The 23,981-nt window shown below is 46.7% G+C and overlaps 1 protein-coding gene across 5 annotated transcripts in view; it reads left to right on the top strand.

Annotated features, from left to right (window-relative positions):
* Nucleotides 1-228: 228 nt before the first annotated feature.
* LOC105190669 (colorectal mutant cancer protein) overlaps nucleotides 229-23,981 on the top strand; it is a 49,888-nt gene continuing 26,135 nt past the window's right edge. For 2 of the 5 annotated variants that reach the window (XM_011153530.2, XM_011153529.2), the window contains exons 1-4: nucleotides 229-1,118; nucleotides 1,735-2,379; nucleotides 16,591-16,820; nucleotides 20,348-20,484. In XM_011153530.2, coding sequence (XP_011151832.1) covers nucleotides 2,267-2,379; nucleotides 16,591-16,820; nucleotides 20,348-20,484 — 480 coding nt within the window. In that variant the 5' untranslated portion in view covers nucleotides 229-1,118; nucleotides 1,735-2,266. Of the gene's footprint in view, nucleotides 1,119-1,734; nucleotides 2,380-13,083; nucleotides 13,191-16,590; nucleotides 16,821-20,347; nucleotides 20,485-23,981 lie in introns of those variants that run through there. The other 3 variants (XM_011153531.2, XM_011153528.2, XM_025299703.1) reach the window with 2 other exon arrangements.

Genomic DNA, 23,981 nt, shown 5'->3' on the forward strand with positions numbered 1-23,981 from the left:
ACGCCACCTTTCGGCGTTATCATCAATTAGTTTACTCGCCAACCTCACACTACAATCGATCATACACCAGTATATGATTTCCACGTGCACTTCACTGCACTCGCATTTATCTTCCTTCTGCCCTCAAACCCCGATTGATTTAACCACGAGACGTCAGATGGCAATATAGTCGGCCGACTCGAGAGAGTTTTTTGACCGCGTCCCGCGCAATCGATAGTTTTTATCAGTTGTAGTCGTGGGTAGGTTGAGCCTTGCTTGAGTCCGGTTTTGTGAGGTTAGGGTTAGTGACTGGGTGACACTCGGCGGCGGCGGTGAGATTTTTCGTGCATATTGTGCGAGTGCGTTTTCGCTCACGAGAATACATATCGTACTCTCAGTGTATCTTTTCTCTCTCTCTCTCTCTCTCTCTTCCTATTTCCCTCATCACACATACATATACAGAACACATATACAGAAGACGAAAAGCTGACGGAGGAGATCATCGACGCGTCTCCTCGCGGTCGTTGTCGCTCTCGCGCGCGCGCAAGAGAAAGTGAGAAAAAGACAGAGAGCGGAGATCTTTGTTTATATCGTGTGCACGATATAACGGTTAGCATACGAGAGGGCACCGCGGCGGGTGGCATCCACCGTGCGTGTCTAAAAATAGCGACGGCGGCGGCGGCGGCGGTATCGGCGGTTCCAACGGCGCGCGTCGACGCGGATTCCGCCGTAGACGAGAAAGGACGACGAGTGTAGCGGGCGGACCAGCACCGACGGAATCCTGAGAACGGGACGCGTCGCTGACACGAGGTCGAGGCGCGTGACACGCCAACGTGTGCGGCGCCGTCGCCCCCGCGTCGCCGACGACTGGTTTCCTGGACCTTTCGCATCTTCCGCATTCAGCGACCTCGCCGGCGACGAATAATTTACAATGAATCCGAAACGCGCCTCCCGGCGACCGATGTGTCTGTCACCGCGAATCCCGCATTTCTCTGACAGTGGCCCCGTCGCCGTTTCTGATTGAACGATCCTGTAAACATCGTCGCGTCGACATCAATGTCAACGACGTCGTCGATATCGTCGTCGTGAGTCCGTGTTTCTGTTTGTGCAAGCTGGGTCAATCGCGAGGTCATCGTAAGGTCAGTACATTGTTTGCAAAGAGAGAGAAAGTGTATGTGTGTGTGTGTGTGTGTGTGTGTCTGCCTGCCTGCCTGCCTGCTGCTGTACCTGTATAATTATGCATTTATGTAATTATTATTTATATTTATTTATATTTATAATTCTATGATGGTTGTGTGTCCTCGTACGATATGATTTTCACTTCAATTTGAATAATTAAAATGTGATAATCTGGTTCGATGGGCATTGATTTCGTTATTGGAAAATGACCACCAGTGTTCACTCGTTCACTTTGATCAACAAAACTTTGATCACGATATTTAATTATTTCATCTTGATTTTGAGTGAATTGAATTCGTTGATCTCTTGGTAATAGTGATCTCGACTTTGATCTTGTCTTTATATGGATTAAAATCGTTTGATCTTAATAATTTTGACCGTAAATAACCTCTAATGAACTGCATTATCGCTTAATCTTGACATTAATTTCGTGAATTATTTTCCATACGACGGAGAGTGGCCGACCTCTCCCTCCTGTACCAGCGCGATCCCATTACATTTTGGCCAATCGCGTTCCTCTCATTTCCATGTTCACGAGAATAAATTCCGCCGCTAACGAATTCATTTCTCCTGCAGTACTGTTTCAGCTGAGCGAGCGAGTGCAATGCGTCGCATCTTCACGCCAGGCAAGCCGTGTCTTCTCGTAGCGTGACACTCCGCGAAGAGGCTGACGACTCGTCGTCGTCGTTATCATCGTCGGGTCGGCCAAGCGGCGCGAGATGACACCCGAGGACTTTTCGTCTCGTGTTCGACACGCGTCGTCGGCTACTGCGAGATAGAGTCGAGAGATAACCGCGAACGAAAAAAAGGCCGAAAAGCGCTATTTCCTCGCGAGCAAATCTTCCCGCGGGCACGGCACACAAAGAGAGAGAGAGAGAGAGAGAAAGTGAGAGAGAAGGCCTTTTTTCTCGGTGGTAAGATTGAAATTCGACCAGCGAGCGCGCAAATGAAGCGTAGAGCGCACCAGAGCAACAACGACGCGGGGCGACGACTGTTGGGGAGGATACCACTATCACCGGTGAGACCGTTCGTGCCGATGGCTGATTGCGAGCTCCAGATGTGAGAGGAAGAGAGAAAGAGAGAGAGAGAGAGAGAGAGAGAGAGAGGAATGATGTCGCAGACCGCGGATGCCGAAAGCGAGACAGGCTCTATTTGCGACGAGGAACGCGTCCGGAAGCTGTTCCAAGCATGCGACGGCGACGGCGATGGATACATCGATAGGTGAGTGAACTCCATTTGAACGAATTAATTAAATTGTTTGATCGTGGCTTTGAATTAATTGGATAATTGAATCTCGTTTGATCTCGTTTGATCATTTTTATCCCGACTTGGAATTAATTGAATTATTTGATCTTGATAATTTGAATTTTAACTTTGAATGAATCGGATTGTTTGATCTTGATAATATTGATCTGGACTTCGAGCGAATCAACAAATTGTTCTCGATCCAGGTGTCTTACTGCCCGTGTCTATTGAATTAATTAGTCGATTAAACCCGATTGAGTTTAAACTCTATTTGAATAAAAATTCAATTATATAAGTTCAGTTTTTCTGTCCGCGATTAGCGCTCATTATTTTTCGTCCGAAATTAGTCCACGTTCCACGGCGGCAGCAGTAAAATAACAGTACAGGAATAAATTCCACTCGCGGAAAATTCGGTGCTTCGCGCGGTTACACAATTAACGACTGATATCGCACGCACGGAATGTAAAGAATTCTTTATTTTCGTCGTTGACGAGCGCGCGCATACGGACGTGTTCGCTCGCTCGTCTACCCGCCGTCGGTCTGCACGTGCGTTTTAATTATTTCTTCAATTAATTAGAGCCGTCTCTCACGTGCGAGCGCTTTGCCCCCTCTCTTCTTCTCTCTCTTTTTTTGGAATACGTACCGCGAGCTGATTCTCGCGGGACTTAACGAGTGCGCGCGGCATATTTCTTTTTATTCGACGCGCCAACTCTTTGGCGAGTAAACTGTCGGAGATTCTAATAATAAAGTTCGTGATAATTTACGAAGAACACGAGAGAGAGAGAGAGAGAGAGAGAGAGAGAGAGAGAGAAAGAGAAAGAGAGAAAAAGAGTTTCCCGCAGACCGTACCCGCAAACTATGTACTGCAGCTTTATTTCCCTCCCTTATTTCGCTATCTAATATATGACACGCGCCTCTTCGATTTTTTTTTGCTTTTTTCATCCGCGAGAGCACCGTTTCATACATCTTGGTCTTGTGCGCGTTTTCTCTTTTCTTTTTTCAATAGTAATAACTATAAAGAAAATCACTCTCGTACAGTGAGAATTTATCGTAGTTATAAATACATCACGATTTCTCTCCCTTTCCCTCTCTCCCTCTCTTGTTCTCTCTCTCCTTTCTGAAGAATCAATTTTGCAAGAATATTTGCGAACTATATTGAACGATCGTGCGCGTTTCACGAAGTGGATAATTCGGTTTCGTGCGTACTCCGGTAGAGTTACGAAATACAGAAGTGCACGTCGTTTTCGCGACCGGCACTTAAATTAGATCTCATCGAGAAGCAGACAGAGCTGAATATAAAGAGAGAGCGAGAGAGAGAGAGAGAGAGAGAGAGAGAGAGAGAGAGAGAGAGAGAGAGAGAGAGAGAGAAAGAGGGGGGGAGGGGTAAAGAAAGAACGTTCTGTTTTTACCGCTTTATCCATTTTGTTCGTTGCCTGCGCCGTTTCCGCCGATATTATCGATGTCTCTCGATATACGGTATTACTTTATTTTTCTTTTCCGTCGCTGGTGGGACTGACGATACCTCGATATTGCCGCGTCGTCCCAGCGACCCCGTATACATATGTTCCTACGTGTATACGGTAGAGACTTACACTGCCTTTTATTTCTCGTCAATGAAGCTTAGGTGCACCTTTTATTGCGAGCTCGTCGAATGTTATGGTGTATCTTGCCTCTTCCGCCCACTGCGAGACTCGCATGCAGTTTCGCGCTGCCGTAGGTGGGCTATAAAATTACGTCTGCATGGTTTCTTTCTCCCTGTCTCTCTCTCTCTCTCTCTCTCTCTCTCTCTCTCTCTCTCTCTCTCTCTCTCTCTCTCTCTCTCTCTCTCTCTCTCTCTCTCTCTCTTTTTACTCTATTCTCTCCCTCTGTTTGTCTCTCGGTCCTATGTATTATAGATATATAATGTTTACACGAGCTCCATCCCACGCGTAGACGCGTAAAATACGTGAGCTACGTGGAAATTCGAGCGAGGCCTCGAGCACTGCTGCAACTTCTCTCTGCTCCCCCCCCTCTCTCTCTCTCTCTCTCTCTTACTCTCTTTTTAACCAGGCTCTTTCGTTCGGGTCGTTTAATTACTCGTTCTTTAATATCGCGAGCGGCTTTCGAAACCCAGTTTGAAAACAATCTCGGCACTAACGCACACGAAAGACGTGTATTATTCTCGATTTAATCCTCCAGCGTGAAGCTTTGTTCTCGTTTGTCTCATCAACTTCTAACTTCCTTTGAAACCTCTTTATCTCTTTTTTATTTTCGCCAAATGGAACATCTGTAAGAGAGCAAAAATATGAGAAACCACGAAAGTTATAGATAAAGAGAGAGCTGAAGCCTGAGAGAAAATCCAGTCACACTCGACTGACGATTTTTCTCGTCATCAACATAATTCGTTATCCGCATCTCCTCCTTTTTTCCCGAATCGCAAATCTGTCGGAAAGAAGAATCAAATTAAGACTACGACTTGATATTTCTTCTTTTTCCTCTTCTCTTCATCGTCGTTATCGTCGTCTCTCAATCGCGCGAACGGAGGTAACCATCGACTTTTACCACGGTTGACATTCGAAACGGTCTTCTTCGGGATTTTGAGGAGGAGAAAGGAGAAAAGGGAGAGATCACACTGTCACCGACATTTTAAACGTCGTTAACGAGTCGCAGGCCGATTGTTTCAATATAAATTCACCCCGCTTCGCGACCGCGTAACCGGGCGACGTCCGCGAGATTGGAGAACGGCAATGTGATTTATATAATCGCGACCGCTATTCCCCCGCGAAATAATAATTGCCTCTACGTCGTTAATTATCGCCCGGGGTTCGGTGGGATGGGTAGCGAGCGTCCGAGAGGGGGAGGAGCAGGAACGGGCAGGGAATAACATCGATTCGTTAACGAGCGATAATTTATCGTGCGGCGAATGCATCGCGGTGTTTTATAGCGATCAACGCGGCTCGCTCCCGAGAGCGACTTCTCGTACGTTTATTCTTCGTGCTTTTTCTCCTCTCGTTTCTTTCCTTTCTTCTCATTTTACCTTTTATTCCTGCGGACCACATGTGATACGTTCGAGGGAAGGAGGGAAAGAGAGAGAGAGAGAGAGAGAGAGAGAGAGAGAGAGAGAGAGAGAGAGAGAGAGAGAGGTACTGCGCACAAGGCGCACCTAGTCAGTGTATAAATGCGTTTTTAAGTGAGATTCGCTGAGCTATAAGAAGGTCAGGACGAGGGAACGACGAGACGGACGAGGGTGGGGAGGGGGGGAGAGGTAGAGGAGGACGAGAAGGAAGAGCAAGAGCTCGCGTTCTACAAACAAATTAAGAGAGTAAACCCGGCAGCCACTGGCACCGGCGAACAGAAGAGAAAGACGAAACAATATTCCCCGACTCGTTGGCATTCATTACGGCACGCTTTCGTAACCTCGTTACCTTCGCTCGCCTCCAGGACTACCGATGCACATTTTTGACCCCTTACGTGACACGCAAAGTCTCACCGGCCTTCTTTGCTTGTATGCACGCGACGGTATTATAGGGTGTTCGCGATTTCGGCTCCGACGAATTCCGTCACAGGAAGTGTCTCCGTAATTAAAAGTGTAAATTCTAATCGAGATACGATGAGCGGAGAAGCGAACTCCGAAACGAAATCCAGACGGAAAGAGAAACAAAAGAGATGGGATACGGAGGCGTCCGATGTTCGTTTAAGAATTGATCCTTGCAGATTTGTCTTCAATTAGACTCGTAGGAGTTAAGAGAGTCGACATAAAATCAAGCGAGGAGCAATCGCGGTACGTGAAGTTTCTCTCGTGAAAAGCAAACCTTACTGGGAGAGAGACGAAACACGGCGAAGTGTTGTCGTTCGCTTAACAGTCGGATTTCACAAGTTTATCTCCAATTGTAAACGTACAAAGTCGACATCGGAATACAATCGTTGTGTGTACGGAAATCTCTTGCTCTTTCTCTTAGCAACGAGATAATCGGATGCGTTACCTCCGTTGCTTCAGCACTATAATTTCCCTACTTTCCAAGCTCGTGCTTCCTGAAGCCAATGACCCAATTTTCCGGGACAGGCTTGGCATTTCACGCGCGGCGACGTCCGAAAAGTTCTCCAAGAGGCGCGCATGCTGTTCTCCTGGTCTTGCGAAAAAGCACGAGAGAGAATGTGTGTTTCTCGACATGAATAGACAAGAGGCAAGCGGAGGGGTGGTAGAAGTAGTATGATATAGTAGTAGTGATGGTAGTGGTGGTAGTAGTAGTAGTAGTAGTAGTAGTAGTAGTAGTAGTAGTCACGAGTGCGCGGGAGATGCTAGGAAGGGTCGATTCCGCCGTCGATGCAAACCCTCGACGATACCCCGAGGGTTGGCCCGAAGGCACGCGGAGGGTGGCGGTACGACGCTGCTGCCGCGTTTTATGGCAAGTGAGTCACACCACCGCGATCAGGTTCTTTTCGTTTCTCTCTCTCTCTCTCTCTCTCTCTCCTCCCCTCTCGTTTTGGTTATACGACTGCTCCTCCGACGCGCGCGCGTAGCCAGACCGAGACTTTGCAGACTCGTTTATCGGCATTTCTCTCCCTCTACCTTCGTCTACCGTTCCCCTTGCCCCCTTTATTCTCTCTATCTCCGTTTTCCCCCGCGGCTGACTTTCTCCTACCACGTAAAATACAGTCGGTTCGAAACGGCCTGTGCACCCTTCATCCCATCTCTGCCGCCGCCGCCGCCATCGCCACCGTTGCTGCTGCTGCTGTTGCTGCTGCTGCTGCTGTTGTTGCAACAGCAATAATGCAACAGATTTCCGTGAACGAAAGCGTGCGTCGTAAACGTAAAATTTCGGTCGTCGATGCGCCGGGAGAAGTACGCGGTTGGAATAAAGGAACGAGCGCGATCGCCGCTTAATCTCGGTATCCTGTGGGTTCTCCTATGCTCTCTCTCCCGTCTTTCCCTTTCTTTCTCGGATGGATCGTGCGCTCCGCACCGCCGTTCAACATCGGGATCTCAGCGCGAGCGAACGACCGCATTTTGCGGCGTTCTCTCGAAAGCACAGCCCATCCCGGCTTTTTACGCGGTCAAGCCCGCACTCGTAATTTCGTTACGCGCGCGGCAGCTCGCCGCGCGCTCTTGCAGCCTCGTTTATTTCGCCTCGCTTCGACTCACCTGCGATAAATCTCGAAATCATCCCGACCAGTTATCGTTATTTACGCCTCTCTTTTTCCGGCCGTGTGTCAGGCCAGAGGGAGGAGGATACGCGCGCATCCCGCTCTGGGTGGGAAATTTTCGGTGCGATAAACATCGCGCGTTCACGATTGTCGTCCTTGTCATCGTCACGCAGTCCGACAGTCGAAAATTCGCTTCCACAGTAATCCCACAGGAATTCCAGATTTAAAAGATTAATGAGGAATTTTGAGGTATAACATCACATATGACTACTACTGTTTATGCGTAATTAAAATATATTTTTATTCGACTTGGAAATACAGATTGGATATTCAGACGATGAAATATTACAAATAATTCCCGAATAATCGCTTCTTCGAATCACAAGATGGAGAAGACGGCAGTAAGTAACAATCTATAGTAACAAGATACGACAATAGCCAGCACAGCATTATATCTCGAGATTCTCCGTGTTAATGCTCCGAGTTGGACGGCATTTGTGGTGAATTAATGGCGAACTGAAATTTCGACACGGGATATTGCACGCGAATTGTATCGGCTGCTGCCGTATTTCTGCCTCACCAACGCTCGCAAGCTTATCTAGCTCGTCGATTCTCGCATTTGATACGGTAATTGGGCTGACGAGTAACGATCTGTCGAGCGATCAAACGGACTACGGCCATTGGGATATCGATGGATGATAATTGAACCGATGCGACGCGATTAGACGGCCGATTTTGTGTTTCAAGGAACAAGAGAATGTTTTCTTCTTGAATATAGCCTCCCTTGTCTTTCTCTTTCCATCGCGTACCGTCGTCGTGAATAATTCGCCGGCGTCTTTGCAAGTGGAATATCCCTGCCAAGGCAATATCTTGAGATATACCTTCGGAATAGAACGGAAAATGCGCTTTTTACACGGAGCAGACCTTCGCGATAAACGAATTATTTTCGGAGCCTGCTGGCTACTGCAATTTTGATGGATCTCCCCGCTGGTCGATACGCCGATATCATAGTTGCCGACGTCAAGGTCCCGCGTCGTCTGTGTCCCGCGAATTATTAATACCAGTCGGATTCCGAAATTAACTGCATTATCGGTGATCGCGCGCGGCGCTGAAATTGACGGTCGGCTTCCCCCCCCCCCTTTCTCTCTCTTTCTCTCTCTCTCTATATATATATATATGAATATATGTGTGTATGTATGTATATATGTGTATATCCTTCTCTCCATCCCTCTGTCCCTTTTCTTCTGCCAATGTGTGTGAGTTTCGGCGCAAACGTGAATAGATTTTCGTCTCTCGTTGCAAAAAAAAATCGTTGGCATTTACGGGTTCGTTCAGCCAGCTGTGCGAAATCAGATCCTAAGGCCCGTATTAATGGTTATCATTTCAAACTTGTCTTCAAGTGAGATATACTTTAGGATTTAAATTTAGAGTTAGATATGAATTTTTAATTTAGAGTTAGACGTGAAAGTTAGATATGATTAGGGATGAGTTTAATCGCAATTACAATAATAATATCAAGTGTTTTTTAACAATTTAAATGATAAGCTTCAATCATATGATTACAAATTCACAATCAAGGAACTATTTTTCACCGAATCGAGCCCGATTTGCTCCCCGCGACTTTCGCAAAAGATTGTAGCGTGGCTATCGATAAAGCGTAACGGACGTTATGAAAATTCATAGCGGCTAATTGAGAGGGAGAAAGAGGCGCGAGCCGCGACCGAGCCTCTTTTCCTTTCTATCGATCCGTGAAATCTCTGCCGGTCTTCCGTGATAGTTTTTATTCGCAACAACAGCTAGCCAGTTGGCTCTTCGTCTCACAGTCGGGACATTAACGGGATGTAAAACGTATTATGCGGTGAAATGCGCTTCTGATATCGAGAAAAGTGGCGGACTCTGTATAAAGATTATTCATCCATCGCTGTGAACGCTCAGGGAGCGGAGTGGAGCAAAGAGAGAGATAGAGAGACGAAACACGTTCCCTGCATTTTCCGTCTCTTGAATGTTTCGTTTTTCCTCCCTGCTTTTCCTCTTTCCTCTTTCCTTTTTCCCTACTCAGTCCCGAATTCTTTTGTTCCTTCCAACGGCGCGGCGCGCCGCGCCAGCTCGTCTCTCTCTCTCTCCCTCCCTCCCTCCCTCCATCCTTTCCTCCCTCTCTCTCCGGTTGTTTCACGAGCGCTGATTAAAAGTAAAGGCGGGAGGATTCGCCGGATCGAAAAGAGCGGAAGGGCCGTAACGAGATCAGCGCGTTGCAGGTCGACGGCAACGGGAATTGAGTTTTGATCCAATCGCGCGCCACGAGCGGTATCGACGTGCGCTACTCCTACGTTATTCCCTCGGAATTTTCCTCGGGGCCCTCTGCGAAGAGGAGCCCTCTCCGACTGGCTCGAGTGTCCTTCGCTGATAATTTCGATCCATCTGTGTGTCGCGCGTGCGAAGTTACTCCGGCGACCGCCCTTCGCGAATGCCCCGAGTGCTTTCTTCGCTTCTTCGGCTGTGCGCATCCGCGTAATTCTCTTCAGTCTCTTCGAGTGCTCCGGTCGAAGATATCCTGCTAATCTCTCTTTCTTTTTTCTTTCTCAACTTCACCAGTCTCTCTTTTCTTATTCGTCTGCTGGAGCTCCGAGTTGATCGATCGGTCCACGAGATCGATCGAGATTCTCGCCGCTCGAACGGTCTCGCGAAACTTTGCAGATCGCAATCACGCGAAAGAAACAAAGGACCATCGAGAATCTATATAGCTCTTCAGAACAGAGTTTGGATGACTATTTAACAAGTATCTCGACTATATTGGATACTTTAATACGATTGTTCATTATTGCAATATATCTTTCCTTATTTTTATCTTGGAGATTGCATTTTCTAAACATCTTTCAGTGCGATGGTCAATTTTTCTTATTTTATTTTGCATAAACATGACAAACCGATCCAGTTAGGGTTGCCAGATGGCCAGGGTTTCCGGAAATGTTCCAGAATTCCTAAGCTTGTCCTGTGTCCAGGAATTTATGTAAGTCTTCTGTCCCGGAAAATAAGAATTTCAATAAAATCATAATTAGTACCAGAAAGAAACCTGAGAGCAGTCACCGCGATTTATTGGGTCGAATTTTTCAACGTGTCACCTAAGAAAAGTGATGCCGTTCGCGTGGTAAAAAATACAATCGCACGGTTTATGTCCAAACTTCTCTATGCTGGTACCTAATTTATGCATTTATTTGTTGCGAATGCACAGCGGCATTTCTTAGCCGTCTTACCCTTCTATTTCTCAAATTTAATTAAAATTCTTTAACAACCTATTCTTCAACCGTCGTATAGTGGAACGTTTGTACCAAAAAGTTGGCCAAAATGATTTTTTTACGAATTTCGGTTTAAAACGTGCTACTAATTATATATATGATCATTATGAAGATTTCGTATAAGTTTTTCATGAAATAAAGTGCATATATATATGTGAAAATATTTTAATAATTAAGAAAGCATAATATTGCACATCAATAAGTATTATAACTAGACAAATTTCTTCATCCAATGAGTGTATTCCATTCTCAGAATCAACATCATTTTCATCTACTGAAATATCTCCTCTTCTTGGTGCGGGGTCAGTGTGAGAAGAAGCACATCCAATGTTTTCTTTAAAAATAGTTTAGATTTCTTTGTTGGCACGGGTCTCATATTTGTTAGTAACGAGTCATAACTTAATAGAAGTCTGTCAATTATGTCCATATTACAAAAGGAAAGAACAAAAGGAAACTTTATGTCTAAATAACCTTGGGACACAACCTAATTTATGTTTAGCGAAACAAAAGTAATTACTAAAACTACATCCGCGGTCTCTCGCGGCTAATTCTTTCTGATATTTTATCCGGAGAGATTACTCTTTCATTTCATCCAAGAAACGTAACAGGGATATACCCTAAAGTATAACCAAAGCCTTCGAGTTTGACATCGAGGACGCAAAAAGATACACTATTGAATGCTATTTTCAATATCGTTATCTATGTGAATAACAATTCAATTGTAATAAATATAGTCTAAAACATTTCTTCATATCTTCCTCGAAAAACAATCCATAACGAAAAATTTGGTGCTGCTACTTCTAAGAAACTTAAAATTCTCGATCGAAGATTGTACGTTATAAAGCGCTAAAGAATTGATGCGTGCAATACGAATAATATCCAAATTTCGACTAATCAAACCACTTCATGTTATCGCGGATGAACAAAAGCATAGACTCATTATTCCGCAAATATTCAATTGCCCAGGACGATTTTACGAAAATTGACTTTTCGCCAGCTTTTCAGGCCAAACGTCCCAAACAGTGCGTCGCCTAAAAAATGTCCCGGAGATAGTGATTTCGCATCTGGCAACCCTAGATCCAATGCCATGTATTTCTCTTCTGTCACAACGATCGCTCTCGTTCGCTTGCGAGAGATTTTTTCGCGTTGTGGAAAGGCCGAGCCGCAGCGCGCGTTCGCTCGCGCGGAAAGAGAGCACGCAAGGTGCGCGTGTGCGTGTGCATATTTAAAATAAACTCGCGTGTCGGGCGTAAAACCGCATACGCGCCGCGAACGGAACGACGAGAGAGTGACACGCACCGCGTTGGATTAAGTTGCGCTCGTTTTTCACGTCGGCGGCGGTGACGGCGACGGCGACGACGACGACGACAGCGGCGGCGGCGGCGGCGGCGGCGGCGCGCCAACGATATACGCGCACACGCACGTTGCGTACACACGCGGAACGTTCTTTTCTTCCGTGCTTCTTTTGTTTCATCTTACGAACTTCACCGCAGTGCAGCGCAGCACGGAGTGCATCTATCCGCGCGTTGCAGTGGCACTCGGCGCGCCGGCGACGTCGCGACGCTGTTGCGTGCGCGATTCACTCCGTTCTTTGCAAACTCCGAGGTCCGTCCCTCCGTCGCAGACTTGCCGTGGTCCATCTCGATCGACCGCTTGAAATCGCGAACGAAAGATCACCTGCTTGTATCATCGTAATTTGATAACCTCGAGAAATCTTGAAGCGACGCATTTGATCAATTGTGCTCTCTCGATACTTTCCACTTCTTTCGCTTTCAGTTATGTATATATAATCCACTTATGAAATTCTTAATTAAAATTGTTAAAATACTTAAAGTCGCATATATAAAAGTAATGAATACGAATGAAGGGCAGCATGGCTGGCATCAGTTTTGCCGTAAAGAACGCTCTTTGAAGCTCTGGAGCAGCCAGTCGGGGTAACACGAATAGAGATCGTTCCTCACAAAAGATCCAAAGATTTCTGAAGAAATTGATTTGATATTTGCGCTCGTCTCTCTTGCTGGACTGCACGGCATATGCGACGAGCATCAAACGTGTACTTACAGCCCTCACGATTGAAGGTCCGACGGTCGGAGTTTATTCCGCGTATCGGTAACTGCGTCCCGTCGTCAGCCGCGACTTTGCGTTCCCGCTTGTCGTGCGTGTTAACACGAAAGTGATTTGAAAGCGAACAATCTTCGTCGTCGTCGTCATCGTCATCGTTGTTGACAACGGCGAATGAAGAGCGACGACGACGGTATAGCGCGAGAGGTGGAGGACGATGGAGTCGCTGAAACCTTGGGAAAGCAGAACTCTGGAGAGACTGTCTCGACATAGACGCGGACACAGCCGAGCGTCGCGATGGCACTTCGCGTACGTATCAGCGTGTGGGTATGTGTGCGTGCGTGGTGTGTCTCTGGGTGCACCCTGAAGAGAGCCGCGCGCGCGCGCGCGCGCGCTCCCTTTTTGTCTAATAATAAACGCCAAACGAAGCCGCCGGCAAGGTTACTCACTTTCGCACCTCGCCAGCGACGCGTGCGCGCGTCTTTTAAGAAGTCCGCCATTCAACGTCGTTGAGGGGAAAATAATTATCGTCCTGAGACCTCGCCCCAACGCCGTTATTTAACTTTCCGCAGTCTTATTGATACGCGCGAGAAGTTTCTAAAATTCCCGGGAAGATCTTTCTCTCGAGAATAGCCGAGTCAATACCTCGACATCGCGGCTTCGTTCTAGAGATGATGTAGAAATTCTTCATTTTAATATAAAATTGCAAATTTACGTTCTAAATTTATACTCTCAAGCTTTTGTCATATACTCGTATTACACGGCATACTGTTTGGAGTAAATTTTGACAATTTTCTTTGCACTTTATATTTTTACTATATTTCATTGTTCTATGTGGTAAATATGAGTGCCATGTACGTACGAATTACGAATATAGAAAAAAATACAATCTTACAAACAGACGAATAAAATTGCTGTTCACAATCACGTGCGTCAATCTCTGGCTATGTTTTAAATCAACGTGGAACTCTTTCACAGCAGTCTGAGGGATTCGTTAACTGATAGTGAAAAAAAGAGAGAACAAAACGAGAGAACGCAGAGGTAACGGGCGAAATTAGGGCGGAAAGGAGGTGAACAATTGCGGGACATTGTGCGACGAAGTTATCAGCGCCAGCCGACGATTCGTCATTGTCGTCGTCGGCGAAATTCACAGTCGGCGCAATCGCGCAGCCGTATTTCGCGATGTAATCGAGGTTGCGTCACAGCGGAAAGCGCGTTCGCTCGCTCGCGCAATGCAACTCGAGTGCAACGGCCGGTGCGTATCAATCGAGCTTTTCACCCGTTCGGCGGGACAGCGTCCATCCCGACGGCGGAAGTGACGATGTGGTACGATAATCCATTAATATCGCGCGCGATGGACGTCGCGGGGCAACGGAGGTGGGTAATTAATGCGTGACGTTTAATTCGCGCGCGGCGCTCGTCCGTCCCCAAACCGGCGGCGGCGGCTGCGGCATTGTCTCGCGATGAGAGATGGAAACGTGTGCGTTGGCTTTTGCCTCTCGAAAGGGTCAGCCTTAACGACGCGTTCGCGCGAGTGAACTGATAATGCCAACTGATTGGCCAAGAGACGACATCCGCGGTGTCTCCCTGATAAGTAAGCGAGGGAACAATTTAGTGGACGGTGCATTATCACCAAAGGGATTTGAAAGGTGGGCAATTTTTTTCAAAGAATTATGATACCGCATCGCCCGAACAAAAGAAGATCACCCGAGCGATCTCCCTACAGAAACAAATGTCATTCCTTAGGTTAGTGTATATTTATCGGGGGAATTCGTGATTTTGATATTATAATTTCTCGTGAAATTATCCCAGCTTTCAAATTTCGAGATTTTGATTGTTCGGGAGAATACACGCGTACTGCAATACGTCCGCTCGAAATATTATCATCTCGGCATTCGAATTTCATTATTATGACTTCGGACCGGGAAATTATCCTGCTCTCCGAATTTCGAGATTTCGATTGTTCAGAACAATGCGTGTCTATACCGGGAATTAATTCGTCGGAAAATAGCGTATCGCGCTCGCAGGTGGTAATTGACGCGGCTCTCGGAAATAGCTCGGTCAATCTCAGCGGACTTTATTAACCGTGAGAAATGGAAGGGCAGGCGAGTGTGCAAGGGGGAAGGGAGATCGAGAGGATCTGTAATTCGAATTCCGGAGACTCGTTTACTATCTTTGACATTCGCTAAATTACGTATAGGTCCGAATTTATTACGTATTAATTAAGGTTTCTTTATATGCTTTCCGGCAGTTATCCGCCGTAGATGTGCAGGCGCGAGATCGTTAATTTATGATTCTTGCAATTTACGCGAATGTGCGTGATATTCGAGCCGCGACGCTCGCGATTATTACGTCGGCGCGTCTATCTACCCATTTATCCACCTCTCTCTTCGTCGTTCTCTCGTTTAACGATTTTCCGGCCATCTCTCCGGATGGCAGCAGACGGCTGTAACTGGTGAATCTTTAATTTTGTCCCGTCGACCTGGCCCACCCGCACAAGCACACAGCATCGTCAACGGCGGCGACGGATCCTCCGCGATTCTCAGCCCACGTTCGTTGACGCGAATCGGCGCGTCGCGGCGCGACCGATAATCAAGAGTGACGGGCTCGGCTCGGGGCTCGGGTTCTTCCAACCGGTTAGACAATTATTTGAGCATCATAATGGACGAGGAGCGACGAGGCGCCCGCGCCGTACGGATGATGTGACAAGCGCGCGTAGCCGTCCCTTCTAATTAAATGAATCTCGACGGTATCGTTAAAATGAGAGGAGAGAGAGAGAGAGAGAGAGAGAGAGAGAGAGAGAGAGAGAGAGAGAGAGAGAGAGAGAGAGAGAGAGAGAGAGAGAGAGAGAAGCGCGGAGTCTCCTCGATTCTGTTGTTGCGCACGTCCATTTGCAGTGTACGCGACCTCGCGAACCTTGTCTTGAGGTTCACCAGAGTTTGCGCGATTATCTCTATAATGGATTGTTAAACGCTCACTTTCTTCCTCTCTCTCTCTCTCTCTCTCTCTCTCTCTCTCTCTCTCTCTCTCTCTCTCTCTCTCTCTCTCTCTCCTTTTGTTTCTCGGAAACATCGGAACATAGAGATATCGATAGGACGAATCGTTCGTCGGACACCCCGGTGCCTCTTTCCTTCACTTTTAACTGTTTTGTGCCCTCGTCTTCCGCGAGCGGCCTGTCCGACGCGATGAATTATTCACGCGATGAATTATTCATAGAAAGAGTATTCCAAGTCTTCGTAATACACATTCCGCTTAATATGCGATACGACCAGCGGCATCTGCGGTAGCGGCAGCGGCAGCGGCAACGGCGTGCTCATTATGCGATTCGCGTTAAGTAGTCGAAACTCTCCGCGACCGGTAAACGCATAGCTCGAACGTGCGAATGCGGAAAATCGACGTCGGCCTGAGGAAGCGCAGCCGATCTTCGCCCGAATCTCTCGACCGCGATCCGTTGCCGTTTGTCCACAGATACCTTCCCCTTCTTTTTCATAAAAATATACAAAGTTTGTGGCGGCGGCGGCGAGGGATCGTTAGGCGATAATTGGATGGATATAACAAGCGAAACAAATGTTGGCTCTGCAGGGAGAGAAGGAAGGAATGCTTCTCATCTCAGTGAAATTATACGCGCCGCGCCGCGAGAACGGTCCGTTCTCATTCATTGCTCTTTGCTCTTTTAACGGCGGCGCCTTTTGGTCTTTTGAACTTTCAGCCAGGACCTATTGACGGTATGCCGGGAATTGAACCTGGAGAATTCAGTGGAGGAATTGATGAGGGAATTGGGCGCGGACGAGCACGGTCGCATTTCCTATCAGGAGTTCCTCAGACGGCGTCTTGCGCTGCGGCCGGAAATCGAGGCGCTCAGAGCCGGCAAGCGACGCGGCAGCCCGCATCACACCCACACGCCGGAATACCTGCCGACCAGCAGCGACAACAGTCTCGGTAAGCGAGTCCGCGGTTACGCGTATTTACCGCCTTTCGTTCGCACCGACGGACACCGCGCATTCTCTCTCTCTCTCTCTCTCTCTCTCTCTCTCTCTCTCTCTCTCTCTCTCTCTCTCTCTCTCTCTCTCTCTCTCTCTCTCTCTCTCTCTCTCTCTCTCCTCTCTCTCTCTCTCTCTCTCTCTCTCTCTCTCTCTCTCTCTCTCTCTCCCTCCCTCCCTCCCTCCCTCTCTCTCTCTCTCCCTCCCTCCCTCCCTCCCTCTCCCTCCCTCTCTCCCTCTCCCTCTCTCTCTCTCCCCCCTCTCTCTCTCTCTCCCTCTCCCTCTCTCTCTTTCTCGTGCGCGCGCGCACGCGGGACAGTAAACGTGTCGATGGTGTAGAGATGTGCGAATCAAGAATTTTTATGTCGAATTGAATCGAATATCACTTTTTGAATTCGAATCGAATCGAATCTATGAAATTTCACTCGATTTCGAGACGAATCGAATGAAATCGAATGGAATCATTAAAAAAGAACCTCCGCAAAAAAAGTGCCCGCTTTTCAGTCCCCGATTTTTAAATTAAATTATATGCGAAATGATAGCTCATGATAAGACATTAATCACAAAAATGTTTTATATTGGGCATACGATTGGTTTCAGAGATAGAGAGGATCAAAGTGGTCACTACCTGCTAAGAGAGTTTGACACTAATAACGTTTTACTCGCACGAATTTTTGCGAAATTCAGTGTCTACGGGTTCTTTGAGTTGTTTATTACGAATTCGATGTCATATCTAAAAAATTCAAGATGGCGGATGTAATATAGCGGACACAAATAGTGAAACAATTATTTACTTTTATTAGAACTGTTATGTTGTGGTATACTTTAAAACCGATAACTTTAGAACTGAATTTTTAGATAACTTTTATATTATTGGATATAATGGTACGTATGTTATAAAGAGTCATGGAAACTGCAATGAAAAAGTTTCTAAATATAACCAATAAAACCATCACGTTATCCTTTATGCGTCATGTAACGTATCAATTTGAATTTGATACTTTTTTTATGAGAAGATAATAAAAAAATACTTTTTCTACTCAAAAATTGTCGTTGAAAAAATTACTTTCGAAAACCTAAAAGAAAATTCGCAATCAGCTAGCGAAAAAAGCCACAACATAACAGTTCCAATAAAAGTAAATGATTATTTCACTATGTGTGTCCGTTATGTTGCACCTGCCATTTTGAATTTTTAAAATCTGACATCAGATTCGTAATCAGCAACTCAAAGAACCCGTAGATACCGATTTTGCAAAAATTCGTGCGATAAAGCGTTATTAGTGTCATACTTTCTCAGTAGATAGTGATCACTTTGACCCTCTATATCTTTGAAACCAATCGTATGCTCAACGTAAAACTTTTCTGTAATTAATGTCTCGGTTTTCTGTAACGGTGGTCCGTTTTGTAGCTGATGCGCGCAAACACTAATGTACTTAATTCGTATTCGAATCTTCGCGATTCGAAATTTTCGAATTAATCGGATTCAAATGATAGGGATTACGAATTACATTAGATTCGATTCGAATTCGAATTCGAGTAATTCGCACATCTCTACAATGATGTTGCGGCGGAATGTGAGAGAAGAAGAACGCGATATTTTATTCTCATAGGGTAAGTCCAAGATAGATGGGCATAAGGGATAGATGATGAAGTATAACTATAATTTTGTTAATGTATGCTAGGCGTTAGCGCTGATCGGTCAGTTGTGATGTACCACGGATGTACAACGAGCAAGTGTGTTTCATCCTGATGCACAAAAATACACACTGTTATTACGAGTAAATAAATATTTTATGTTTCGAGTAACCTCCAAAAGGTTTCACACGTCGGAAAAATACCTTGCGAATACGGTTTATTTTGAGTTACATTAGACTTGGGCTTAAACGACTAAAAAAACATCGTATCTTCCTTATTTAATCTCGAAATTCGTCACCGAACTACTATGTTTTACGCGGTATACGCATTTTTACGCGAATTCTCCAAACATGAGATAGATGATCCATTTTTTTCAAGGTTAGATAGATGGGTAGGCTACTTAGCGAGAAATAGCAAGCAATAAGTATCCATAGACATAGGAATATAGGGACAGAGCATAAATCCGTAAGATAGGCGAGGGGAGTTGTGCTGCGGGGGGCGACTGTGCTTAAGTTCCATTGGCTACAATAGTGCGCATATGCAGAGTGTATGATGCAACGACTTGACTGCCACTGGCAAATAGTAAATGTAACAAAATGATAAGAACTATTTACACTGACAGTATTTTGCAGAGGTTATGCATGTGTCTTCTTTTTTCATAATTTCACTCACACACAACTTCATACACATCTATGTATATATCAAATACTTACACACGGCACAACCACCAATTAGATTTAGGCACAGTTTACCTCGTCGCACCGTCCCGCAATGGTTATCCCCCCGCAACTCTATGTTCTGTCCCTATATTCCTATGTCTATGTAGATATCGGATTGACATTTTCTAGATATATATATATATATATATGTATCTATTCGACTATCATTTTTCCCTGATATCTAACATTAAATGTCAAACTTGTCAACACTGATCGGTCAATCGGAGTTGTATGAGATGTACCACGAATAGATGTGTTTCTTTCTGATACACCAAAACGCTGTTATTATGAGTAAATAAATATTTTATGTTTCTATTAACCTTCAAAATGTTTTACTTGTCGGAATAATACCTTGCGAACACAATTTACTTTGAGTTACAACATTAGATCTGGACTTAAATGATTAAAAAACATCGTATTTGACCTAAAAATTCACTACCGAGGTGATGTATGCCCAACTATCTCTTGACATATGACCATCTAACCTGGAGGACACCTGTGACCATCTATCCCTCGCAGAATATTTTTAATTTAATTTTAATATTTCGTTATTATTGGCATCCCATGAATTTTTTTTTCACAAAAATTCTTCTGTATCTTAAACATTGTCCTACTGAATGTGTTAATACGTTGTTGACCATTTATTGTATTAATACAGATGTGTTATTTGCGAATAAGAAAACTATGTCGATCTGTCCCGGACTTACCCGCTCGCGTCTCGATAAATGCAATATAAAATGCAAGTCGACGATGCCGTTGTATTTTCGTCGTAATTTCACGTCTTACGGTCAATGGAGATTTATTGTTGCGTATCAAGAAAGAGATACGGCTTGAAGAGCCGTCGCTCGATATCAGTCGCGTTCATTTGATTCGACAGCGCGGGATGGCGATTTAATTTGAAACGAAATTTTGATTGAAACGAATATCCTACACAGCGCCTCCAAATAGCAGAAAATGCACAATCAATACAGTCGTATAAAATAAAAATGGGTGGATATAGACTTTTCGGAGTGTGAAATGAGATGGTCAGATGAAATATTGAGGTCGGAAGTAGAATAAAAATTTCCACTCATTCGGGCACACACATTTTTTTCCGGTTAGTCGAACGCGGTATACGCGATTTCTATTTCAGGAACGGTGTCGGGACGGCACGAAAGCTGGGAATTCGACAGCGGCGCGCGTGATTTGTCGCCGGAACCTCACAGCCTGCAGAAATTGGTGGAGGCGGCCGCCGGCGGTACGGGAAATATGCTGGACCTCGCGAATAAGGTGAGTCTATTTGCGAGTTATTTCTCCGCGACGGCACGGCACCGCATCGAACATTCGTATCCCCGGAATCGCTCGGGGATGCAAATGTGGCGTTTCTTTGTCTCCGTCCTCCCCTCGCGTCGTCAGATGATGATGGTTGCATGCTTCGTACAAGATGCGCGAGTTTTGGCCTCGCGTGATCGCGCGCGAACGTCAAACATCGTTCGGCGAAACGTCGATCTGTCGGCTTACCGTTATGAACTCCGCGATGATGGTACCCATCGTGCCTATCGTATTTGCGTATCCGTTCGTGCGGAGAGGCCCGTGGGAGACGCGAGGTTGTCGTCTGAACCCCGCAGACGATAACTACGCAAGTCTCGTTTGCGCGATGCGAGGAATGAATCGCTGGAAAACGGCGCGATGCATTCGACGAGAGAATCTGGAGGAAGAGAGTCCCGTCGAGAGTGTGGTGTGTCGTAGTGGTGAGTAAATTTGAATAATCACGATGCTGAGATGAGACCTGGAGAGAGGAAAAAGGAAGTTTCTTTTCGTCCGGAAAATGCACAAAAATATCCGGCGTCTTCGAGTGGCGACCTTCTCTCTTCCTTGGCCTGCAATGGATGACTCCTTTTCTTAAATGGCGAGAGAAAGAAAGAGGAAAAGGGAGAGAAAGGCAGAGAGAACGAGAGAGAGAGAGAGAGAGAGAGAGAGAGAGAGAGAGAGAGAGAGAGAGAGAGAGAGAGAGAGAGAGAGAGAGAGAGAGAGAGAGAGAGAGAGAGAGAGAGAGAGAGATATTGCCATACCACTCCGCAGACGCGCTTCGTTCTGGCGTTACCGTGCTGTGCAAATTTCCATAGAAATGGAATAGACAAGTCGGCGAGATGCCGCTTGCGCGTCGAGTAAACGCAACAGCGACGCGTTAATTCCCTTCGTTAACCCTGCGAAAATTGCCAGGCTGGGTTTACCCGCGAGGAGACGAGCAGGGCATAGGGGGAAAGGGGTGTAACGTGCAATCGACGCTGCACTAGCGACTAAGCACTAGCGTACAAAATTAATAATCCGCATGGTACGTCCGTTCGTCCGTCGTACGTGTGTTTGTACGGAAAGAAGAGACGGCGAGGTGGTTCCATGGAAGGACAGATTATTATCAGAGCGTGTAAAGAAGGATGCGGCAGGCCGTAAAAATGAAGGCCGCGTACATGTATGTGTGTTACGCGACGAAGAGTAATAAACGCGGCCGATACGCAATAAGATTCCGTAATTTTTGCCCGAACAAATGACCTCGGCGCGATCAGCGCGCGATAACTCCGCCGGTCTCGTTCCCTCTTTCTATCTTTTTCTCCTGCTCTCCAGAGCGCGGGGAATATCCTCCCAAGGACGATGTTTTTCTAGGGCGCCGATCGTTATTTTCCATCGCGCGCGACGCCCACATCCTTTTTCCCGGGGATATTTACTTCCGTCCTCGTCCTCTTCTCCCCAAGAATTTCATACCTCGTCGTCGTCGTCGTCGTCGTCGTCGTCGTGTAGTTTTCGCGCGAGTCTCGCTATGAATTTCTCGTAATACGCTCGTGATACGCAATAAAGGCGCGCCGTGGTACGGTAAGATGGCTGTTAAATTGCGCCAACAGGTGCGAGAGTAAGAACCCGAGTATTCCCTTCTTCCCGTCTCCACTCGCCACTCGTTGAGAGAAAAATCTCGGAGTGCCGGAGCGCAGTGTTGAAAATTAATCGGCCTGCGGTGCAAATAATAAATAAGCAAATAAAAAGATGGATACACGGTGCGAACATGTTTCCGTGTGTTAAGTTACATCGCGGAAGCGTAGAGCAAATTTGTCCTCCTCCGTGTACGGCGAGACTGCGCAGCGCATCCGCAGCGACCGGAAAATCGACGCTGCGTGGTATACGTGGTACCTAAATTTGACAGTTCTCTCTCTCTCTCTCTCTCTCTCTCTCTCCCTCTCTCTCTCTCGCGATGCTTAGTGACTGCGACGCAATCCAATTCCGTTTCACGGCATAATCGGAAACGGTACTTCACATCGACACCGGCATCTCCACGAGATTGTAAAGATGCACGCGCGGGGGAGGACGACTGCCGACGTGTTCCTTAATTACGCCGAAGCGCCTCGTTTTCCATTAAGCGCCGCGCTACTACGCTCGCGGACGTTGCGCTCCGCTTGGTGGGTCGGCGTGCAATCATCGCGTAATTCGCGTGTGTTAACAGCCGAATGTGGATCGCGTAGAGTCGGGTCGAAGCTAAGCGCCGGGACGGCGCCGACTTCCTCTTTCGACCCGCGGAAACGAAGCGCGACCTGAATTCGCGCGGATAGAACAAGACGACGCTGTCCGCCCTCCCCCCCCCCTCGCAACCGGGGACTTCTTACGAAAAAAAATTACCGCCGTCGCTTCCGTCGTCCCCGATCCTCTTCTAATCTTTCTCTCTCTGTCTCTTTTTCTGTTTTTTTACCTTCCTCCCGCGGGAGAGGAGAAACGCGCGCCACCGTTATTGCTGCGCCGGGCAACGCGTTAATCGAGAAATTAGCAAAGTTAATTAAGACCGCCGCGCCCACGAGCTGTCCTGTCCACATAATTACACTAATACAGTCGTGACGGTTTCGCTCGCACCTTTCATCTCGCTTTTCTTCTTTTCTACCCCGCTTTTTTCTTCCCCCCCCCCTCTCTCTCTCTCTCTCTCTCTCTCTCACACATCTTGGTGCGGTCTATGCGCGATCGTCGTGCAAGTTTATCCGTTCATTTCGATCGCCAGCAGCAAGATTGACGATCCGTCGCTGAGTTGCGCGATAATTTTCCGTGCGGGCGAACAGATCGGCGCGCACGACTCGCAATGTATGGAGTCGTCCTTCTCCGCCACGTATGCGCGTTACTTAACGAGTCACGCGAAAGAGCGCTCGGCAGGAGCACTTCGCGGCGATCCCAATAATTTCGCCTAAGTGTCGCTATTCGGCTAACCGCTATAATAATCTCACGCGCGCGTTGCCGCCATAATAGTCACGTTCTCTCCTGCCCTGTGATTATATGTCAGTTGTATAAGCGGGTTCTTGTCGCTTCACCTTAAAGGGCATCCGTTCTCAGGATCTGTCCGGCGGATGGATTCGTTTTATCCTTCCCGGCCGTGCTGCGTTCCCGATCCTGCCGGACAAACAATGCCCGGCTGCATGCGGCGGTTATCCGCTATCGACTCATCGCAGCGCAGCAGTGGCTGGTGCGCAATCGATACGCACGCTACGGATTCGCCGTCGCGCACGAACGTCTCGCACTCTCGTGACGTTTACCGTATTTAATGGTATTACACCGGCGGGCGCACTCATGCGCACGGAGGAAAGAAAGGATTGCTCGACTTAACATGACGATGACTGAACCGGACACGTTTCTATCGAAGGAAATTGAATCTCTAGTTCTTACAAGTAAACTTGTACCCAAGTGTCCCATTCCGATTTTGCATGTGTATAGAGCATCGAAAAATATTAGATAGCTATTTTTTTTTATATCGGCCCCATAAA

This window comes from Harpegnathos saltator, unplaced genomic scaffold (assembly GCF_003227715.2).
Source record: "Harpegnathos saltator strain DR-91 unplaced genomic scaffold, Hsal_v8.6 scaffold289, whole genome shotgun sequence".
In the NCBI taxonomy this organism is placed as follows: Eukaryota; Metazoa; Arthropoda; class Insecta; order Hymenoptera; family Formicidae; genus Harpegnathos; species Harpegnathos saltator.